This window comes from Colias philodice, chromosome 9 (assembly GCF_061535455.1).
Source record: "Colias philodice isolate Cphi_HAF_F1 chromosome 9, ilColPhil1 Martin Lab GWU primary, whole genome shotgun sequence".
NCBI classification, from domain to species: domain Eukaryota; kingdom Metazoa; phylum Arthropoda; class Insecta; order Lepidoptera; family Pieridae; genus Colias; species Colias philodice.
The window spans coordinates 13,002,938-13,027,604 of NC_143094.1; the positions used below are offsets into that span (position 1 = coordinate 13,002,938).

The 24,667-nt window shown below is 34.8% G+C and overlaps 1 protein-coding gene, 1 long non-coding RNA gene and 1 other non-coding gene across 3 annotated transcripts in view; all 3 read left to right on the forward strand.

Annotated features, from left to right (window-relative positions):
• LOC149486212 (uncharacterized) overlaps positions 1-21,620 on the forward strand; it is a 28,774-nt gene extending 7,154 nt beyond the window's left edge. Inside the window, exons 2-6 of the mRNA XM_089699546.1 lie at positions 14,363-16,251; positions 16,526-16,981; positions 19,338-19,433; positions 21,124-21,277; positions 21,423-21,620. Of these exons, the coding sequence (XP_089555672.1) occupies positions 14,363-16,251; positions 16,526-16,981; positions 19,338-19,433; positions 21,124-21,277; positions 21,423-21,617 (2,790 nt within the window). The 3' untranslated portion in view covers positions 21,618-21,620. The remainder of the gene's footprint in view (positions 1-14,362; positions 16,252-16,525; positions 16,982-19,337; positions 19,434-21,123; positions 21,278-21,422) is intronic.
• Positions 1-24,667, forward strand: part of LOC149486210 (uncharacterized) — a 493,671-nt gene that overhangs the window by 99,735 nt on the left and 369,269 nt on the right. The gene's annotated exons all lie outside the window — the stretch shown is intronic.
• Positions 7,006-7,077, forward strand: TRNAM-CAU (transfer RNA methionine (anticodon CAU)). The gene has a single exon. It is a non-coding gene; the product is annotated as a tRNA-Met (tRNA).

A 24,667-nucleotide genomic window follows, 5' to 3' on the forward strand; every position in this document is an offset into this window, starting at 1 on the left:
ATTTTAAATAATTAGTTTAATATTTGCTTCATCTGTGTGTTTCAGAATTCATATTTTACATGAAATTGAAACTGTCTTTATTCTAGAGAACATGGCAGCTAAAGTTAAACAGTTGAAGAGCGCGCAGTCGCGCTTACAATTAATACTCTTCATTAAATCGATTCTTCAATTATTATGCCTTGATACACCCGCCATATTGTTGAACATAATTACATGGGAGGCTCTATTGACAAGTATTGATGTTTTTAATCAGATCTTAGGATACGGCATTAGTATGCGCGCTTGATTTGTGGCCGGCCGGCTCATAATTATTGGATTTCGATTTATTTATAGTTGAGCCGTCATGATTTATGTATTTTTTCGGGCCCTCAGGTACGCGATACGTCATTTCAATAAGTTACGCATAGACACACGATCACATCCATTAGGATGTCCCGCGGGATTAGTAATGTCGTGTGGAATAATGAGACGGCGGGCATATTGGAAATAACGCAAATAATGAAGGTGTAATATCGCAGCTGTGACGCGCAATCGCCGCCAGGGGCGCGCGCGTCGCTTTCAAATGTGCTCATTTTTATTTTCTCATCACATCTCAAGAACCCTTTGTTGTTGATTTATTAAAATAATGTACGAGTATTGAGTACTTTACGTCACATTCATGTGTATACAGGCTGCTTCAAATCTGCAATGGAAAATTTATAACACGTCAAGTTTAATTTTAAAAATAAAATGTTTTATATTTTATGCCAGGATATTGTTCATGTAAAATTGTAATTTTAGTATGTATTTAAATAAACATAAATACATAATTAGATGTATTTGTTTAATAGTAGTTGAGAGGTGACATATTTTGTGGAATTTATACATAATTAATTTTTGCATTCTTTATTTTATGAATCTCGTTCAGTGAAAAAAATTATAATTCATTCAAAAATAAAATGATAAAATATTTACACATTTAAGTACCTAAATGCTCCTTTGTGATAGATTATATTCACATAAATCAAATTAGCAGTAATAACATGAGCGCCATCTAGTTTAGGAACTAAAATATGTATAAGAATTTAGTACACTCAGATTTTTTTTTTTTTTTTTTTTTTTTTTTTTTTTTTATATATGAAAGAAGGCAAACGAGCATGTGGATTGCCTGATGGTAAGCAATTCCACAGCCCATAGGCATCTACAGACGTGTCCGAGGATGTGTTGCCGACTTTACGTTGTTTTTTTTTTTAACAATTTTCAAAATATATCTAGTTATTACTTATCCAATATTATGATATAAAATATAATTTATACTCATCCTTTAAAAAACAATTGACATAAATCGACCGCCATGTTTTCCCGCGTAATGCAATGTCGCGCGCCAAAATGATGGATTAACGTCACACGAGAATTTCCTTTAAAAACGCAAACAATGAAGCCGGTAAAATTGCATCCAGCTAATATTCCCTTGCCAATCATCTCGCCGAGTCAATTTTCAATTTTCCCTCTTAATAAGCACGTCACTGCCTCGGTCGGAACAATAAAGACGAGTTTTAATTTTTTTATTTTTTTTATTGCAGGCGCTTGACATGCAATAGAGTTAGCTATACGGCCATATTTACCTTGAAACAATTTACGATTCTTTATTTATTTACATTATTTTCCGTTTATCTTAATTAATAATAATAATAATAAATACACTTTATTCAGCACCATGTAAATACACGTAAAAAAGAAACAGACAATATGATTATAAAGCTAAAAAAGGCGGCCTTATCGCTACTAAGCGATTTCTACCAGGCAACCTATGGGTAGGATTTTTAATTATAAGAAAGAGGTGAAAACAATAGGTGGTGCAGCAATGAAAATGAATTACAGTATATTTAAACCATACAACTACTTATATTATAAATACATAATAATATGTAATAAATATAATTTAAGAATACCTACATATACATTATATACATATTAATATATACGTACACATAATATACAATACATACAATACATAATATATATACCTATACAATACAATTATTAAATAAAATATAAGGATACTAACAATTTATTTGGGAGAAGAAATGGTTGAAAACTAAATTTTTAAATATGTTCAGCGATTTCGCACGTCTGATTTCAATTGGCAGAGCGTTCCAAAGAAGTATCGACTGTATATGGAAGGATTTGTGGTAAAATTTTGATTTATGGGGAGGAATTTTCAATAGCAAATTGCCAGTGCAGCGCAGATTTAAATCAACATTCGAACGAAATTCAAATTTTTCTTTAAGGTAGACAGGGGCTTGAGGATAGAAAAGGATTTTGTACAAAGATGTAAGTATATGCATGTTGCGACGTAGACGTATGGGTAACCATTTGAGCCTCATACGGTATTCTGTGACGTGATCATACTTGCGGAGGCCAAATACGAATCTTATACAAACATTTTGCAGCCGTTCAAGTTTGTCCAATTGCAATTCAGTAAGGTCAGTATAGCAAATGTCGGAATAATCGAGGATGGGAAGGAGGAGGGACTGTGCAAGAGAAATTTTTGTTGGAATGGGTAAGAAATTCCGAATACGTCTTAACGAATGTGATGCAGCAAATACCTTCTTACTCAGTTCGTTAATTTGTTTGTGCCAAGATAAAGTGCGATCAAACATAACACCAAGATTTTTAACCGAATCACTTACCGGTATAATTGTGTTATCTACAGTAATAGGAGGAAGAATTGACCAGTCAATCCTCGAAATGAAACTGGGACTCCCGATGATAATAGATTGAGTCTTTGATGGATTGACTCCCAAACCGTATGATCTACTCCAAGCTACTATCGAGGCAAGATCCTTATTCATCAATCCAATAGCAGATGGTAAATCTTCGAGAGTTGAACGAGTATAGATTTGGAGATCATCTGCATACATATGTGAGAGCGAAGTAAGGGAAACAGTGATATTATTAATAAATATGGAAAAGAGGAGAGGAGAAAGGACGCCACCTTGTGGAACGCCAGCAGTGATGCTTGACCAAGTTGAGAAAGTACTATCAACTTTGATTCGTTGCTGACGCCCCAGCAAGTAACTTTGAAACCACGCAATCACCGTTGGAGATATGTTAATGGAGCGAAGCAAGCTCACTAGGATATCAAAGTCTACAGTGTTGAACGCGTTACTGAAATCCAGTAAGGTAAGAATAGTGAGCTGCTTGTCATCGATTCCCGCTCGAATATCGTCAGTGATCTTAGTGAGTGCAGTAGCCGTACTATGCCCAGGACGGAAGCCAGATTGACAAGGATTTAAGATGGAGTTTTTGTTGAGGAAACGGGTTAACTGTTCGTGGACTAAACGTTCCAGTGCTTTGGATAAGAAAGGGAGGATGGAGATTGGACGATAATCGGAAAAGGATGCAGGATGGATTTTTTTAGGTAAGGGTAGAACGTCTGCATTTTTCCAGGCATCCGGAAATATGCCAGAGGAGATGGAAGAGTTAAATATGAAAGTTATTACAGGTGTAAGGATATCAATAATAGGAAGGATCATACTGCGGCTAATACAATCACCACCAACGGCTTTAGAAGAAATCGATGAAATGCTCTTCTTAACATCACAATCGGAGAATTGCCTGAAATGGAACGGTTGATAATTAGGAGTTTGATAAGAAGAAAGATTATTTAAAGTTAGTGATTTATGATTTAAATCGAAGTTAACAAGATTTTTTGTGAAATGTTGGTTCATCTGATCGATATTGATATTATTTGGAAGAGAAGGCTGCTGTTGTTTACCAACTCCTAAGGATTTTAGAAATTTCCAAACCTTGGCCGTGTCGCCGTCCTCGACTGAATTATAGATATGGCGCCGCTGAGCATCTCTACATAGTGTATTGCAGTGATTCCTAATCTTATTGTATTTGTCCCGGTTAGCAGGAGAGTTGTTTGATCTTAATTTTGCTTTAGCCCTATTTTTAGAATTTATTATCGATTTAATGTCGTCAGTTAGCCATGGAGCTGGTAAGTGTTTAACTTTTACCCGTTTGACAGGAGCATGATGGTCATATAAATTCACCAGTAAAGAATTAAACACATTTACCATTTCATTTACGTCACTTGCATCGTACACAAGACTCCAGTCAATCTTGCACGCATCCTGATTCAGTCTATCAAGATCCATTCCAGCAAAATTTCTCTGCAAGAGGATTTGAGGTTTTACTTTAGGAGCACGCAGTTTATAGGATAGGAAGAGGAGATCATGGTAGGAGAAAGCTTCCGCGGGATATTGACCATGTTTACAGACAAGGGTAGGATTTGAAACAAGGATTAAGTCTAATAGGGAGGGAGAACTGTTTGGGAAGTAATGAGTAGGATCTAGAGGCAGTATGTGGAGATTAAAAGAATCGACAATTGAGACAAACCTTTTAGCACGCGAATCATCTTTAACCAGGCAAGTATTAAAATCACCCATAAGTATTATGTGGTCATAGGATGGTACAAAATTCTCCAGCAATTGATCAAATGACGCAAAATAGTCCACATGCATCGAAGGACTATAAAATACTCCTAAGAGCATTTTGGTGTGAGAAAGGGATATCTCGACAAGGAGATGCTCAGGAGCATCAGGAGGAGGGGGTTGACAGGAAGAACTAATAATTGAGAAAGGAATATGGGAACGCAGGTAGATTGCTACACCACCACCCGTTCTTCCAATACGGTCGTTGCGTATTAGTCGAAAGCCGGGTATGGAGTAGCAGGAAGATGGGAGTGTGGGCTTTAACCAGGATTCGGATATCAGTATTGCATGGATATTGGGATTGGATTCAAAGGATAGTAAAAGATCTGGATAATGCGCTGGGATACTTTGTGCGTTTATATGAACGACATTGAAATTTTTAGAAAAATCGGTGAAGTTGTTTATGAGTAAAGATTGTAGAGATGGGTGCGATACACTTTGGAAGCTATCATTCGTACTGCTGCTTGAATCGGACGATAACGCTGAGACAAAACTATCATTATTAGAGTCAGACATAAAAATAAAAGTTGATAAATAAATTGTAATAAATAATAATAAATAACAATACCTATAAAAATAATCAAAATAATAAATACAAATATATGTGATATATAAGCAATTATACCTAAAAACAATCTATCAGTTTATCCTTTACCCATCAGTTACCTTTAACATTAGATAGTATGGTAATAAGTAATAACATTACATAACTATTAAAAAAGAAAAACAACAATAATATTATATTAAAAAACACTGCTTACAGCTAATCAACTAATATTCAAAAATGCACGTATCTATGATAAAAAAAACTTGTGACGGTAACATTTGACTTGTGGTATTTGACGTGAGTGTCATAATTGTTTACAAAATATAGTGTGCCAATTAGAACTATTTCTTTACATATTATTAACATAAACTAGCATTTTCTAACTACCAACGCAAAAAAAATAGAAGTTAATTTTAAAAGAAGGAGCATATCACACACAAACAGAGATTTGAAATAGCAATTTTGGCAAATAAAGATAAAAACATAAAACATACAAGTCCAGTGGCATAGAGAGAAGCAATAGAAGTTATAAATGATAATACCAAAGCCATAATCAGGAAGGAAATAAAAAAGCATATCAAAATACAGACAAGAAAAAAGAAGAGTAAAGAACAATATCACCATATTGACGTATTGAAGATCTATTTCTTGATTACTCTTTTGGATCTTGGAGGCAATTTATCTTTTGGCTGGAATCCAGATGATGCAGTTGGAGCTTTGTGAACAGGCCGGTTTGAGGCAGAATCACTGACAGGAACATCATCCAAGTCTGCAAGTGCATTAATTTGGTGCCGATTCCCATCCGGCCCGATCAGAAAGATGTTGCCATCCCTGGTCCAACAGCGCTCAACACCAAATCGCTTTCGAGCAGCCATGAAAACATCGTGCCTTGGCTTTGTCAAAAACTCAGACAATGTGATGCCAGATCCCTTCAAATCTTTCTTGGCAGACCAGATCTTGTGCTTAAGCGATATGTCTTTAAACTTGACTACTATGGGACGGGGTCTATCATTGTTGCTTCGTCCCATGCGATGGCAGCGGCTGAAAGATGTTATTGAAGCATCGGGAATATTCAGATGCTCGGTTAAGATACCAGCTACAGTAGAGTCCACTTTTTCATTTTTATCCTCCTTCACTCCATGAATTAATAGTATCTTCTTCCTGGTTTGCATCTCTTGTTGATCAACAAGCTTATTAAGGAGAACAACTTCGGACTGAAGGCATTGTAATGAAGTCAGCACAAAGGTTCGGAATACAGTAAAGTCTGAAGCCAATTTCGACGAGGGACTACCCATTGGTGCTGCAGATATAGCTTGGAGATCCTTTTGGAAGTCATCCATTCTGTGATTGAATGTTTCAACCATTTGCTCCATGGACTGTGCAATAGATTCCATGATTCAAAGGAATAGTGCAAGATAGTGATAAGTGAGGTTATGTTGTTGTGACACTGATTTTAATAGCTACCAAGTTTAAGTGAAATAATTATAGGATACAATAACCAATGGCCAAGGTATTTATAGCATATTAACTTTTTAAAAAATATTAAGATGAAAACGAAAATAATATTTTAAATTAAACAGCTGATCAAACATGTGTTTACTGTCACACACCTACCCTCTATTCTTATCTTCCTATCTCAATGATACTGATAAAATCAGTTTTTATCGCTTTTAAATAGCTTGGCCTGTGGGCTTCTTAAATCTTCATTTCCTTGAATTATTCATGAAAATATAAACTGTATCGTAAAAATTTTACGACTCAATCATTATCGAAGAGAAGAAATCTAAAATATTTGCTAATCTTACGTTGAATACTGCATTTTTTATATTCATAGCTACCAATTAATTATATTTAATTTTAATTAACTATAAAATCAATTATTATATTCGTTTATTTATTTTGTTTGCAATAATTTACAAACTTCAGTTATAATGTAGTAAGCGCAATATGGTACTTAATTTCGTTTCTCTCACAAAGAGCAGAGTGGCGCAGTGGAAGCGTGCTGGGCCCATAACCCAGAGGTCCGTGGATCGAAACCACGCTCTGCTAGAATTTTTTTTATTTTTTTATTATGATACAAATATCATTACAAACATAATTTTTATTTAATACACTTGTTTTTTCATAATAAAATAAATCTATTTTTTTCAACAGTCCATTAAATATGAGTCAAAGTTTTTTTACCCACTCAGAGGTGATAGTTACAATTGAAGTGAATGAACAGTAAATATGTCTGGCTACAAGCATCTATGTAATTGCGGGGCGAGTTTCAACTCCATTAGCGGGCCGTCACGCGAGATTTATGTTTAATTGAAATCTTGCAGTTATTGTGCCACTGTTGATTTATCGGACACGTGGTTACCCCGAAGTTGGGGAATGCGCGACCAGTCCCATCTTGCAAGCAAGTATTTTAAATACAGTTAAATAACATTTATTATGTCTTTGAACTTCATGATATAATTAAACATGTTTTTACTTAAGACAGAGTGATCAGTGTCATACAGAAAAGTATGCAAAAAGATGTTAATTGTACAGTTTTCAAAAAAAAAAAAACATTTTGCTTATAATTTTTCGATTTTAAGACACTTACATAACAAGTACCTCTACCCTAAATACCGCAACTTTACTTGACAGTGAAGAAAATATACGTAAGAGATAATATTATAATCATAAAATATCCCACAAACGTGTGGTATCACCAACATGATACCAAATACCACTTGATAGCTGACGGCGGTTCTTCAGTACCATTCACTGTATCCTGTGGTTTTAATGAACGTAGGTACCACCCAGCGTAGCCTAGCCTTGATTCACCCTTGAGGTTGGAAAAATAGATCCTCTATTTTTGGTAGAACTGAGCTTAGACGCTTTAAATTTTAAAGTAACTGGGTAAGTATTTGAATATTCATTTTTTCGAAAATCAAGGAACTAAAACATAGAAGTTATGAAAATAAGTACCTAGGTAATATAAAGTCGGTTTACCTTCCACTTTCGTTTCGAATGAAATATACTTAACCAGCATCTTTCGAATAACATATTTTTAAATTGAATCTAAATAATTGATCTAATTCAAACAGTTTACTACCTAGTTCACATTGCAAATATACAGCTATAATTAAAATTCTAGTCCAACATAAAAATTATAAATAAATGACCAATACATTGGACGCACGTCAGGTATGCAAAAGGTGCATTGAACATAAATCGGTGGCCACGCCTAAATCTAATGAGAACTATAATTGATTCCCTCCCAGCCTCGCTGTTCCTCCTTACCTATATAATTATTAATAACCTGCAGTACTTTATATTAGATGTGGATTGTATTTTATCGAATGGGAGCACGGAATTGGTAACTGGATGAGTAGATAATAACTAGCTAGACCTTGTTATAGCACTAGGATTGTGTTTACAGAACGATTTTCTAGAATTTGATGAGCAGTTAGGAAGATTATTTTGAGTTCGTTAATTTATTTTTACTATTTAATACTCGATGATTCTCAAAGGTTAATTAGGTCTTTTATCACTGCCACAGGCCACTACATACCTACCATGAAATTTTAATTTCTCAAGGAGTGTTTGATTCATAAACAGTGGAACAGATGAACAACAACAGCCTATTCGGGATGATACCTTAAAGATACAAACAAATATTTCACTCATAATTGCTTATTACAATAATGAATAAAATAATCGGGTAAAGAATTCGAAGTAGGCCTAGAAAAGCAATTTTCCTTCACCCTAGTCTTTCATCACAAATTAAGAGGACTAAACTGGACATTAAAAAAGCACCAGTATAGGAAGCAGGTCTTAACAAACAGGAGATAAGTCAAGGTCCCGGTAACGTATGTCTCCCCCGGGATCCGCTGATTCATTAGCACTGAATGCCGAACTAGCATTCTTCATTACGTCTAAACTAGCTATCAATATTAAGTAGGTATCTAGTAGTTGTGTTGCTAGTTCTATACCTACTAAATATCTAAAGCATGCACTTGTCTCTTTTGGAAAATGCTGTTTTCTGATACCAATTTTGATAAATCGTAGAACGTAGAACATAATTTTCTCAGCTTCTGCAATGCCTTTCACTAATATTCATAAAATCTTTCCTCTCCTGTTCGATTAGAGTCGTAACATGTCACAATATAGTTCGATAGTAGGCAACCCAAAGTCCAAACAACTAGTAATAATGCCATGTATCTAGCAGCTAGCTAAAATATCTGAAACCTGACTCGCCGACAAATGATTTACAGCACAACAATCGGATAAATAAACCCATAAAATAACTTCACGAGAGATGTTTTAGAACGTACAATATTGTAAAACAAAATATAAGTAACGCATAAATCAAGGTTCCCGCAAAACGTCGAGCTAACTTATCTTAAAAATTGATACCAATAAATTAGTCGCCGCGAAGATTAAGTATTCCGTATTACCAATCAACCGGGGCCCTCGGTTAATGCACGAGATCCGTATCTGTTACAAGTATATTACACACACAATGCATTGAAAAAGGTGCCTATCCGTCATTGGTTTATGTGTACAGCCATCATTACTCCGCGTCACGGCGCGCGAGAGCAGTCGCCGCGGCGACCAATGGCGCGCCGCCGCACGCGCACCCTGCCGCGTTCTTTATACCGCGGACGCACGGGAATATATCACCATTCAAAAGGGTTTACGTATCTTGTATTCGTCATCGTTAGAGGCTGGCTATCCCAATAAATAATAGGTATAAATCCATCGCAGTTGAAATGGACCTTTTTGAAATGTTTCTGTGTTTATGTGCGCGTCAGCGGGGAGTGCTCCGCTCGCTTATAATGTTGTATAATGTATATATTTGTGATGGCGATGCCTTAATTGGACTTGCCTTACTTCTCTCCAATCAATTCAAAATTCAAGTCGTCTTTTTAGAAATGTGTTAAATCAGTTTGATGATAGGTATAGGTACCTACGAATAATCCTTCCACCAAAAACAAATAGCGTCACAAGATATTTAACATTTCCGATGAAAATATATTTTTCAATACATCATCACCTGTGAACTTACCTGTGAAAGATGTGAAATCAGGCCATTTTCCGGCGATTGTTGGCGATCCTTTTGAAATGCTTTACAGATTCATATAATATAGGTAACCTGTTTTAGGACAAATAAATTTTGATATGCTTCATAATTGAAAGAAGTTGAAATTGCAGTTTGATGATCGAATTCTTTCTTATGAGAATTCGACTTGCTCCTTCTAACGACTTTCACCTGCGTTCGACTGCACGGGAAGCGATAAAACGTACCTACATTTGAAAAATCTGAATAATAATAAACATATTTTTAAATATGAACTCACCTACTTAAATATATTTTATGTAGGTATCATAATGTGAAGGGAACATGAAAATTCTACTATAATACAAGTTCTTACAGGAATATCAATCTATCGATACAAATACGAGTATCTTATAGACGATCTTCTGCATATTATTTTACCTTTAGTTGTATGAGTGAAGCATATACCTTCGTACTAAATCTAAACTAATGCTATTTTGATGTGTGATAAAAGATGAATCTTGAGACCGGAAAGAAGCTCATTATCTATGTTTATTGGAATTTGATAAGATCACAAGATATAAAAGTAGTTTTTGATCTCAAGATCACTTCCATTAAAATTATTTCCCTAGGTATTTTATGGGTTATTTAAGACATAATATTATCATTCCATTGAAACGACATTGACCCAGATCATAATTAGATAGCATTTTGAAAAAATAATGAAATGAATTTTCGTTCGTTTTTGTTCGAAAACTAACTTCTAGTTTATCTAAGTGAATTTCCCAACGTTTGGAACAAGCAAATTATCCAGCTCAAATACAAATATCATAGGTAACAAAGAATAAAACCTTCTATAGATGGATACACCGGAGGCTGTACGTGTACCACACACCGTGAAATAATGAAACCTTTCAATACAATAGCAAGACATACATAGCATACAATTCACTTAGTAGCAAGTGGTCCATTTCGATAGCTCTAATTTAAAACATATATATTATTTTTATGCATTACATCCATTAAATATTTCCTACATTTCAGCTACTCAGATCAAGCTTAATCATTCATTTTAAAGCTAGAAAACACCAAAAAACACTAGACAGGCAGTCAATCCCGTGTCCTTCCCTTACCTTTCTTAAAATCTGTCATTTCTACATAAATAATTTAAAATGGACATAATTTTAAAAAAGCAACTACGGAGTTTGCAGCTTCTTTTCTGTAGATGCTGCTTTCTGAATCGGTAGTTAGTGGAAAAACTGAGCTAAGAATATTCAAAAGTGATTCTGGAAGAAGTCTAATCGAATAATTGAATTAATATGAAAGCGGACACAAAATATGAAGGTCTCAAGTAGAATGCACTGGGCAGTGCGTTGTCTGTTGCTCGGAGGTGACAGGGCGGGGTCGATCGATGGCGACGTCGTTATTAGGACGACAGCCTTTGACGACGACGAGGGGTGATGCATTTCGATACTTTTTGTTGGGATGATGTTGTATTCTTTTTTTTTGAATATTCTTTATAATACAAAACTTGATGTGGTGTCTCTGTTGTGTAATGAGTTGCTGAAGATGAACTCGATAAACTATGAAACTAGTTAAATTTTAACCTGATTAATTTAAATTTTCGTTTCTCTTATAATTATAATAATTTAGAGAATAATATATTACTGGAATACATTGTGTTCTTGTCTAAAGTCCGGTCGCGGAGCAGAAAGAATTTCGTACAATGACCTCTTTACCTACTGACAGTGGTCACAAACATTTTTGAATGAAGTGCAGACTGCAGTTTACATGAAATATTTGGAGGAGAAAATGTTTTTTACTAACTTATTAAATAAATGTCCTTTATTCATTTACAATACTTATTAGTTAGTTACATTTTAACTTTTTCAATAACCACGATATATTATATAAAAAAAGTGTGCGTGTACACACATAAGAAGTGAAACTTCTTTATGACCTTATTTTTCAAAAAATAATTTTTCTATATACAATATTACAGAAATATGTACGTTAGTCTAACACGCGATTTCGACTTAGGAGGATTTTGATTGGACATAAAGAGTTTGAGGTTTATTCTTATAAATTTTGAATTCACAAAATTATGCTTGAACACCTGACACCAATCAAGCAAACACAAACCTTACGCTCTCAGGTTAAAGGTTTACAATCCCTAAGGACGGCGGTCATTGCACCTGTGCGAGCAAGACACATTATTTTTACGCGGGAGTGACAGTGACAGGTAATAACAGGTTAATGTACGAAATTCTTCCTGCTCCGCGACCGGACTTTAGTCATATTTTGTTACTTAAACATGCTTAAGATGACAGCGTTTAATTCATTGAGTGGACTTGAGATCTAGAAAGATAAAAGCAATCTTTCCTCTAAAAATATATTTTTACGGTAAATTGCTATGTGAGTGCAACAGCATATCCGGTGGGGGCGGGTCCTTATGCTAGTAAAATACTAAATAATATTACTTTAGAATTTGGTATAATAACACCATACCATCACAGTGTTACACTTACTTATTAAAACGTCCTCCATAAAAAAAAAAAATCATTGGGTCACCAAAAGTATCGAAACGAAAGTAACCCGATCGCACACAAGTGACGGACAGACAGCGGGCTGACGGACACATGTACACAATAGACACGGTTGACTTCTGATGCACCCGTGTTCGCTTTTATTTCACTGCCCAGCTCCCAGTGGGGCAAGGGGCAAGGGGCAGACGCTTTTTTGGTTGGAATAAGAGTTTTTTTGTATGGTGTATTTAAAAAATTCATGAACTTCTATCGTAGATGCTCAGGATGGAATATATTTTTTGACAATAAAAATATTTGGTAATCTACAATTTATGTTATTATAATTATGTAGGTACTTAACATTAAATTATATGCCACCATATATGTAGATTTTTTATAAAGAAATGCTCTTCTATTAATTCTTTTAAATTATATAGGTAATTATTTTTTCTTTCTATAATAGACTCAATAATAAGACGCATTATGAGTTTCCATTTTGTAGAGTTACATTTAGAAAAAATACAGCGATTTTGAAGAAATTAGATTAAACATAAGCCAACAAAACATTAGCAATTACAAAACTAAAAAAATATTTACCCGATTCTATAATTTTTAACGATTTTATTTGCGTTATAACGCAACAGAAAATTATTGGAAAGAAAATCCTTATATTTCTACCTTCCGCGTACACCTTGTTCAGAGTTCAGACACAGCCTAACCAAGATCGCTACGAAGAAACCGCGGCCATAATTAAAAGATTCCACGAACACACGACAATAACGTCATTAGCGGCAACTGACGCGGCCATTTGTCACCTGTCATTTGTCAGCGGTTTGTCAATTGTCAGCGACAATGGTGTCAGGCGGTGCGCTCGCGATTGAAGCGTGTCCATGTTATTGTTAATAGATTTGTGATACGCGAAATGTAACATACTGTATATTGCTATATAAATAAATTTCGGCGTTACAGATAGAATTAGTGACCTGTCTACTGTCTACATCATCGTTTGCCCCTTTTTCAAGTTCATTAAATCAGCTGTTTCATTTTGTAATTTTTGCAATAAGAAAAAGAACTACCTTCTGAAAACCTTGTAATGAAGCAATATGACGATCTGTACAATTCTATAAGTAAATTTCAAAATAATTGAATAAATTAAAATTATACAAATAGCGTATAACTTTTGAAAGAATATGTAAATCTTGAACAAGTCTAATGTTAGATAATAAAATCGGTAAATAATTCTTTATTCTAGTCCTATTTCATAAGTTTATATTAGCTGTGTTTGTATAATTTATGGGCAGGCTACGCCGATAGACGCTTATTTAACATAATAATTCTGCTTTGAATCCGACTTTATTTCTAGAAACAACATCGTGATTTATAGCTCAAACTACTGTCATATTGCAGCAATTCCCTTCGTTTTCCGACCCAGTTGTCAGCAAACAATAATCAAATTCTTTCATAACTCACAGTGACTTCAAGTTAATAGAGTGATAGATCGTCTTATGCAAATATAGGGTTATAAGTTATAACGAAACAAAGTTGCGCAGTAATGAGAGCCCCGCTTGCATACACTATTGTACATCACGAAATAGCTACGGTTGAATAATTCGCATTCAAGGCATATTTTATGTTCTAGTTCACCGGCCTTCGAGATGTCACCGTAATATCTAGACGCCACGCGATTAATAAGTTATTTCCGCTCCGTCACGACATCGCATCCCTTAATCGCTTTCGTTCGTCGCGTAACTGTATTCATATTCCTCTCTATTTCCAGATGCTGTCGCCACACGACGACGATGACGACAATCACCTTTGCATCAAATGCAATGAGACTATAATCGGACTGGACAATTACGTCAAGCATCGAAAAGAGAGATGCGGAAAGTTGAAGAGTGTTGACAAATCTGTGCTTCCTACAATAGATCCTCTGGAGCCGACGTACAGTCTCGGCGCTGATGTATTTTTTCAATCCTTAGAACTGCAGAGTAGCGTCAAAAAATCTTCATCGCTATCGAGACTCACGCCACCGACACCTATTTACAAATCTAGTGCAGATAGAAAAAACACACTAACAATTGCTTCAACATCAACATCTAGAGATATTCCTAGAATGAGCCCATTAGAAAATAATCTAAGAGGAGAGGATTGGATTGGTGGACACAGCCTGAAAATAGAAACAAGTGAAGATAATCAAATGAAACTGATCAATGCTGTTGCGAGTATCAGCGGCGCGGCTAAGAAAGATCTACCTACATCTTCATATAGCATTAATACGTATAATGATTTTAAAGGAGACGATGACTTGGATGAGTCTGATGATTCAGAAGATGAAGATGAGGAAGAGCCGCCTCATGAGGCAAAGTGGAAACCTCCACCAAACTACACAGGTGGCAAATGGCGACCAGCATCACCAGAACATGATGAATGGGAGCGACTTAGTATAGATGGAAATGACCGTGAAGATGATTACGACGCACCGCCACCTGACCATACAAAAGGCAAATGGGTTCCAGGCCAAGATAAAACACAAATTATGCAAACAACGATCCAATCGAAAGGCTCCGTACAGTACTGGTGTGGACCTTGTAATCGCCGGCTGGGCTCTAGAGCTATTTACGATAAACATTTAATGTCTAACTTGCATATGAGAAAGGTACTTCCAGAGCATGAACTAGAGTTCGCTGGACATCTAGAACCGATAAGAACAGTAGCTGAGAAACGCTCTACACGGTCCACATTATTCACCAATGACACTATTTATACACAATTTCATAGAAAGAGACAGAAATCAGAAAGCGTTAAGGCAATAACGAAAAAGAAGAGAAAAAGGAAACCGATTTTTGTACAATGTTCAGGTTGTAAATCGCGTGTTCGGTTACACTTGATGGGAAAACACTTGATATCTCACTATCACTTCAGAAAAGCAACCGATATGAAAAGCGTTGACTATAAACAGCTTATATTAAACAACATGGATGCTGTTGTGCATCAATCACCATTTCAATGCAGTCCTTGCAAGTTTTACACTAACTGGCTTTCGAATTTCATGCAACATTGGTATTCGGAAGAACATGAACAGAAAGTGGCGTCAATGAGTGGCAGATTCTGGTGTTCGTTTTGCAAATTTGAATGTAATACTTCACAAGAAATGCTCGACCACTTATCCAGTTCTGAACACACCGAAGTGGTTGCAGTTATCAATAGATCAATGCCAATAATTATCCGCAAGAAGTCAGTAATAAAATGCGATACCTGCGATATGGAATTTCGGTATAACATAGAAGTAAAACAACATTGCAAGAAAACTGGACATGACATAGCGTACACAGCAACCGATATGTATCAGGAATTACACAAGTGCCAGCATTGCAAGAAGAAGTTCAAATCGTCAGTTTCCTTGTGTTCCCATTTAAAGTCTGAGCATAAAGCGAAAGTTTTCTTTTGTCTCGTATGCTCTAGGGTATTCAATTCTTCATCAGAGGCGAAACAACATAGACAGACGTCTGAACACAGAGTACGTACCAAGGAGAAGATGATCGCTCGTGGTTTATGCACTAAGGATTTGAGAAAGAAATGCCCGTACTGTCCGGGAAAAGTACTTCTGAAGAACGTCATTGAACTTAGAGATCATGTTCGAAGAATTCATCCAAATATAAAGAAAAAGTAAGTATGTTTCTTCCTGTTATTTGGTTTGCTAATCATCATCATTATCTAAATTTGTAAATTGTGTGACAGTCTTTCTTTATATGCCTACTTTTTTCGAATTTCGATAAAATAATTATCAACCCTTTCATCGATAGATTCAGACAAAAACACAATTCAATAATTTAAATATGTATTTAAGGTTCTTATAGGTTATTGTGCTGTAGATAAGCGCATTAGGTATATGACTTTATATAAAAAAAAAAACAATTCAATTAATTTTTCAATATAACAGATGTTCCAAATGCGGCAAAGCGTTCACGCTACCCCAAGAAGTGACGCAGCACATCAAACGCAACGCCTGTCAATTCCTCGAGCCGCACGCCATCAGCTCTGGTCTCTGGAATTGCAGCCAATGCCTCTTCACCACCGACTCGCAGGCTGAATGCTTCTTCCATGAAGTACTCCATACATCACCCCTGCAAGAATCAACTGATTCCAAAATTATTAAATACGCCTGCCCTCTATGCAATAAGGTTTTTAAAAAGAAATCACTACGGGAGCATTTGCGGCAGCACACGTTTGAAAGGCCCTTCGCTTGTCCGGTTTGTGGAGCAAATTTTACAAGGCAGAGCAGTCTCAGTAACCATATGAAGGCAAAACATGAGGATCAGAGTTCAGGCCACAGTTCTGAAGTTGTAAAAAGAGTTGAACCTAAATGTGGCAGATGTAAAAAGAAGTTTCAGGATGAGTAAGTATTTTGTTTTTATTTTATGTTTTTTTTTTTGCGATGAATTTGAGAACAAGTTCACCCATTTGAAAATTCGTTTACTGCTAATAAAGTAAAGAAGCGTAATGTTAAGTACTTATATTCAAATTAAATTTATCATTGTCAAAGCAAGTTATTCGATGTCCCTGTACATCACAAATAATTTAACAGTCCGAGCGTTACCAGGCATTCCGGTATTTATATAACGTGCTAAAATACTGAATATCATAGAACTAGCTATGAGCAAGCGCTACTAAAATAAAGGCCGTCAACATTCGCGGCGGCGGATGCAACAGTGTCAGCCGTCACACAACTCCTTCACAAATATCAGGCGCATTCATAACGACACCGATACTTTGATACCGTCCCAGTGTTGACGTTTTTAACTGAACACACATAAATCCCGCTCCGGATGCTTCGTAACTGAAAATACCACTTACATTTTATTGAAGGCACGTGTTGTTTCGACGATATGTACGATATGCCAAATGGTTTTCGCTTTGACAATCTCTTGAATTGTCGCTTCTAAATATACCGTTTTGATCTGTCCACTCGCGTGACATGATTCCCGACTTGGCCCGTTCCTCGTCTCGTTTATAAGCGCTTGTGTCGTGTTTACTGAATAAATCTCAATCATAGTTCATTCTCCGATGCTCATATCGTGGTGTGACTTCACATCTCATAAATCGTTGGTATCACTGTCATCTTTATTGAAAAAACAACGATTTTCTGTGAGACGCTCGCTGTACGTTACAATATTCTGTAAACATATTTTCTTGTTTATATGCAAACGTTGTATGATCAAAAATGTTAGTTACTTAATATGAAAATAAGTATTCAGATGTATTAAGTACAATACTGAATACATATTTAATTACTAATTCATCATAAATAAAAAGTACCTAAATCACCACAAAACGGTGATAACAGCGAGTTTAGGATGCCCCATTCAGGCCACTAACGGCCATGATGGTGCAACTTGGTACATCTGATGTGCATAATGCACTTAGTGTTAACATATAGACTGTAGTGTTTGCGTAATGACACTTTGAGAGTCCAATTTTGGAAAAGTTTGCTTAAGTGCCGGTTAAGTTTGGTGTTTGGGTAACTTAACGCCGTTTGCCATACATTCAGTTAAACGGTATCATTTTCAATGACTCTATATTCATGGAAATATGTGCCAGCAATGTATGAGTACCTAGTTTAGCAGCCATTGCCTATTACGCTTCGAAAAAACATCTCAAAGATTTAAATTTATCAAAACTTCGTCTAACTTACGCACGTAAATTCGTCTGCTTTCAAAAGTAATATTTTTTTTTCATTGCTCCGTTCATCTAAACAAACAAACACTCCATCTTAAATATTAATTCCTAAAACGCTACGACAAAATCTAAAAATCGATTTATCGACACAACAATCAGACTAACGAAACATAATCAATATAAAATAATTTATTTTTCTTTCTAACGTAACCTCATACTCCACGCTCGTTAACTTTATTAAACAGACGAGCCAGGATCTGTCGCAGTTTTCTGAAATAAAATGCAACAATTTTAAAAGTTCAACGGTCGCATACCTCGTTAGCTGCAAGCGAATTCCTTGGCGCCTCTCTCGCCCCGAAATTATGTAATGGCGATTCGTCCACTCCTATTTTACGCTTAACAGGTAATAAATATGCGCTATATGGAGGTTGTATATGAGAGTCGTTATTTACTTCTAATCTTCGTTATATGTTTCAGAGAGCGTGGGTTTAGGATCGATGTCGATTCAATTCGCAATTCACGTAGCATAATATCATAATCATATGTGAAGTTTATATTTGTATATGGTTGTTCTTGCCTTGTCTGATTTATATTTCGTCAACTTATTGTTTTGACCATTACTTTTTATGATAAGTCATAAAATTTAACATTGAAGAATTTCGTTGAGATGTTAGAAGCTCAAAAGTTTATGTTTCTAATTTGGTTAAAACTTTTGCAATCTTTGCATCGTTTTAAAGCTTTTTTAATGCGATCTAGCTAAGTGGTTATAGGTTCAGTCTGTGGTTCAGTGCCTTTTGATGATTTGTGAAATATGACGTCATACCCATACAGAATTAATTATGTAGGACCACAGACTAATAATAATATTCTACGTACCCTAATAAAAGCAATAATGTTTGTATTTACCTACATTAGACGTGAGAGCTGTTAAGCAAGTTAAAATCGACGAATTCAATAACTGATTGTTATTGAAATGCAAAACTTAATACATCCTAGTATTTTTCACAACACATATCATAGACGTTACCATCCTTAGTTGGATCTCATAATTTAATTATTGATCATGATGTTTACAGAAAAGAATTGATCGATCACGCTTGTCCAGTGTTTGAATTGAAATGCCCTGAAGAGCAGTGCACGTTTGTAGCAAGTACTCCGTCACAATTGTTCAGGTAAATAAAAAATAAAAAATCTGTACCTATTACAATTTACATTAGTTTGAACTTAATTAAATTCAGTATCTAGCAATTTTAAATACTTTAATTTGGGATGATTTACTTATAACATTCTTATCATTTTAGTTATTAGATAGTTTTATAACAAAAATGCTTGTAAAGGTTTGAAAGATTTTAATGAATGGTAAAAATTAGGCGGGAATCGAAACTGCTTATTATAATTTTTAAACTTTTCGTTAAAAATCCATAAGGAAGGGCGGGGCTATTCCGTCCGAAAAATAACACTCAAAAAAGAACACGTCTGTATTTTTTCTTAAATAATAGCTACGGAAAATTTGTCAATTACATCAAAGCAAGCCGTTATTTCTTATTCTATTCATCATATTTAGAACGTGAAAAACGATTGCAGTAGCTAAGAAAATAGCTAAATTCTAATAGGAGTTGACTTTGGGCAAAATAGCCCCGCGCGGGGTTATTTCGTCAAGAGTTAAATAGAACGACATCTGTGGAGCAATTTCCATTTTACTCAGAAATATACAATACTGATGACGCTGCCTATTTGAATTTGTATTTAGTTACGCAGACATAAGGTTCATTTTCGAGAAAAATCATTCTAAATTTTTGGAGGGGCTATTCCGTCTCGCGTCCATACAAGATAGTGACGCGCACACAATATCGATACAATTTTTTTTGAAATATCGATAACTTTTTGTGTGGAATCAATTTGAATAAGAAAAGTTAAGTGGCTTAACTTGACGCTATTTGGCACTCTCTTCACTAATTAAAAATGTATTATTGTAATTACAGTGAAATATTTATTACTTATATGGTATACTTAATAATAAGTGTAATACCACTCCAATTCACCCAAAATAGATTTTGGATAAATTATGTTTACATCAAGTAATTAATTTATAAATGTTAAGTTAAATATGTGTACTCATAACAAAACACAATGTCAGTTGCCTCAACATTTATGCTTATGTCGATAAGAAAGCCAATCGTAGCACGTCACTAGCTTTTTGCAAATTCATACAAAATCGACGGGGCTATTTCGTCTTAAAAATGGACAAAATAGCCCCGCCAAAATATTTTTTGTGGTTATGACATCGGACTTAATAACACTTTTTATTTAAAGCGTAAGATAAAATAAATAGTTTAGAAAGAATCTCCAACATTCAAAGTTATTACTAACCTTGGGCAGATTTCACAACAATTACTTTTTACACGTAAAACGAAATAAAATTTGCGGAGCGTCGTCTATGTTGTGTCCATTCAAAATGGCGACTGTAGAAGAATAGCTGTAATTCCAAAACCATGTATCCTACAGCAACATCTGTTAGCTTATCGCGTAGTTAATTAAATTTTATACCTGCCGAAAGATGTTGTTACTATAAATCTATTAAACTGTAGGCTACAAAGTCTTCTGACAAGATTGCCCCGCTGACAAAATAGCCCCGCCCTTCCTTATAATATATTGTGTCAGCGCCATCTAGTGGCATAATCAAATATTATTATGAACGTCATGCATCGTATGTCATTTTATCCAAATGAAAATTAAGCTTAAATTAAGTGTAGTGATACATCTAAAAATACCTAGATGGCGCTGATATAAAAAACATAAAAAAATCATTATTTGGCTAATTGGCTACCATTAAATAGATAATTATTGTTATTTAATTTATAGGCATCGCAGAAGTCACGGGATAGCGAAGGTTCATGAATGTTCTGAGTGTGATTTCAAAACAGATCAAATTAGTCATTTGAAACGACACATGGTTTGCCACAAAGGAGAGAAACCATACGCGTGTCCGCATTGTAACTTCACTTGTGGGAGTTTGGTAAGTTTATTCTTTTTTTAAGATTGTTATCGCTGTTTTTGCTTTCATTATATTTTTTGTGTAAAAATACTTGAACATATAATATATGTTCGATAACAGCGCCATCTATCAAAGAGAATATTTAACACTCAATTTTCTTTTTCAGGAAAATCTACGTAAACATGTTCTCAAAGGGAAAAAACATCCAGGGATGTATCTTTATCAATGCAAGTGTTGCGAGTACCAAACTAACTTAGCCACGGAATTACGGATGCATTATATTACTAAACATCCTGATAAATACAATCAAAAGGCTGCCGTTGAAGAAGTTAAAAATCAATTGAAAGTGAAATTGTTGTAAAATAGTCTACATAATATTCAATGTTATTTTTTATTATGATTATTAATAAATACTTTTTAAATTAAAAAATGCTGAATCATTTTTATAGTAAACGGAAAGTATTTTCCTAAACCCCATTAATTTTTCACACAATACCGAATTTCTGGATATCAGTTCCTCAATTATTATAGGTATTATAATTTATAGTATAGACGCAAAAGTAAACGCTTCACACAGAATAATACTAATCTTAAATATAAAATTCTCGTGTCACAATGTTAGTCTGCACTCTGCATACTTACTCCTCCGAAACGGGTGGACCGATTCTCATGAAATTTTCTGTGCATATCGGGTAAGTCTGAGAATCGGCCAACATCTATTTTTCATATGTACCACGGGCGAAGCCGGGGCGGACCGCTAGTAATAATATAATATCTAGTAGGTAGCACAGACTTAATTGTACTTTTAAACAACACAGATCTAGTGCTAGATCTGTGGTATACAACGTAATACCACAGACTAATAATAATACACTACGTATACAAGTACATAATACTATCACAATACTATCAACGAATAAGTCAATGAACTCTGCAATGTGTCTATGATTTTGGTGAGACTTTCTTAAATAAACAAATGATTATATCTTTGCTATTTATCGATATTATGTAATTCTAACATCATACATATGATAATAATATATTCGCTAACATGTCCTTAAAGTTTTTGTACTGATTAAAAACTAGTGGTGTAATGGTGGCTATATTTTCGAGTTTACCTATTCGTTTGGTTCTAGCGCCATCTCTTAAAACTTTATCAACACAGAATTATTTTTAAATTTAGTTAAACTAGATGGCGTGCATGTCCTTTAATTTTTTTTTTATAAATAAAAAAAAATGGTTTAAAAACTGCATTTATAAGTTAATTATTATTTTACTTGAAAATTTTATTAAAATAGTTAAGAATTTACGTAAATTATATTAATTTCAAAGTCATAATGGCAACACTGCAACTCATTTCCGTATGTCATTGTAGGGGCTTGTTATGTGCGGGTGTAATAAAAGATGAAATAACTACGCAAAGGTTATATTTCGTTAACTACATATATTTATTCGGTATGTAATTAATATTCGACCTAATGCGACCAACCCGCGTCCCGACAAGCCCTTAACTGTCCATGCATAGCGCACGAACTGTTTATATACCAGTTACCGTGTGAACCTATGGTGTGAACTTTCTTATTAGGTACTACACTTGAAATATTTCGGTAACTCGTAAATTGGCTTGTCGTCGCTACATCATTCCCCCCTTAAAATAAAAAAGGTATACAAGTAAAAAAATCTTACAATAAAATTAAATAATAAACAAAGGGGTATATATAAAGTGTCGCTATATAAGGTTACAAAATGTTTACAATATAAAGTATAAAAAAATGTTCACAATATAAATCAATCATAACGTATACAAGTGGTTAACAGTTAACACCTAATTTCGTTACTATTTACGTTATTACAAAAACTTGCGTTGGATCTTCTAAGTGGCGTGCGATAATTTTTACACGTCAATCAACACTTAGTAACATTAACATTTCAAATCTCAATACGTTCTTTACACTTGTACCTATCGTTTAATATTACAAAGGCTATTACTATACACTCAAAAGCCATAAATCAAAAGTACTTAAATTTCTAAGTAGTAAACATTTCAATCAAAACTCAACACAAACATAAATTTGAAATACCATACTTAAAACGTTAAACAATGAACAAAAAACTCGTTTCAAATTTCATAAGTGCTATTATTTATTAAATACGATGTGTTGATTACTAAGTATTTATTACACATTTCTATGAAGTCTTATGAATACTTATAATCATCGTAATTCTAATAAATTTAAAATAGTTGAAACAATTACAAATACAATACTATTACCTAAATCGTACCGGTAATCGTATAGCTCTTCCACTACGCGTGGTATGTGTATTAGGCAATTCGCTACTTGGAATTTGTAACGGAACCTTAGTATCTGCCCCAGATATCGTATCACTATCATCATTCAAATAATATGCAGGTTTTAGACGGTCTACAGATATTCTAACTTTCCTGCCAGTCATTTGAATGTAAAATACCTTTTCCTCTCGACTCAACACACGATAAGGACCGTCGTATGTTGGTTGTAAAGGCTTACGTACTGCGTCGTTTCTTACAAAAACATAATCGCACTTTTCTAAATCGGGGTGTATAAATATGTTCCGTCTTTCATTCTGCCTAATAGCTACTGACTGATATTTCCTAATAGAGTCTCGTAATTTACTTAAATACTCAAGACTGCTATCTTTTTCTAAACTCGACTTTTTATCGTAATAATCACTTGGTAATTGTAAAGTTGTTCCGTACGTAATTTCTGCTGCGCTTATGCCGGTATCACTTCTTACTGCTGTTCTAAGTCCTAGCAACACAGTTGGTAATTCCGTAACCCAAGATGATGATATATTGCATAAACGAGCCGTTAATGCCGCTTTAAGCGACCTATGCCAACGCTCTACCGCCCCGTTACTCTGTGGGTGGTAAGGTGTCGTACGCAACTTATTAATACCTAATAACTTCATTAGTGTAGCAAATAATTGACTTTCGAATTGGCGTCCTTGATCGCTTGTTAGCTTTTTCGGACAACCAAAACGAGAGATCCATCCTTCATATATTACACGCGAAATCGTTTCAGCAGTTATATATCTCGTAGGAAAACATTCTGGCCATCGCGTCCCCCTGTCACTATGGTTAGGCAATACGTCCTAAAACCTTCGGGTGAAGTGGGTAAAGGTCCAATTAAATCAACATGAATATGTTCAAACCTATCGCACTGCAGAAACGATCCTAAACCTTACACTGTATGTCGATTAACCTTCGATCGTTGACATTCAATGCATGTTTTAACTTTTAACCCATTGGCCAACGTGACGAATCATATTTGGCCAATAAAAACGATTTTGAATCAATTTGCGTGTAGTCCTTATTCCGGGATGACATAAATTATGTACACTATCAAAAGCAATACGTCGAAATTTATCAGT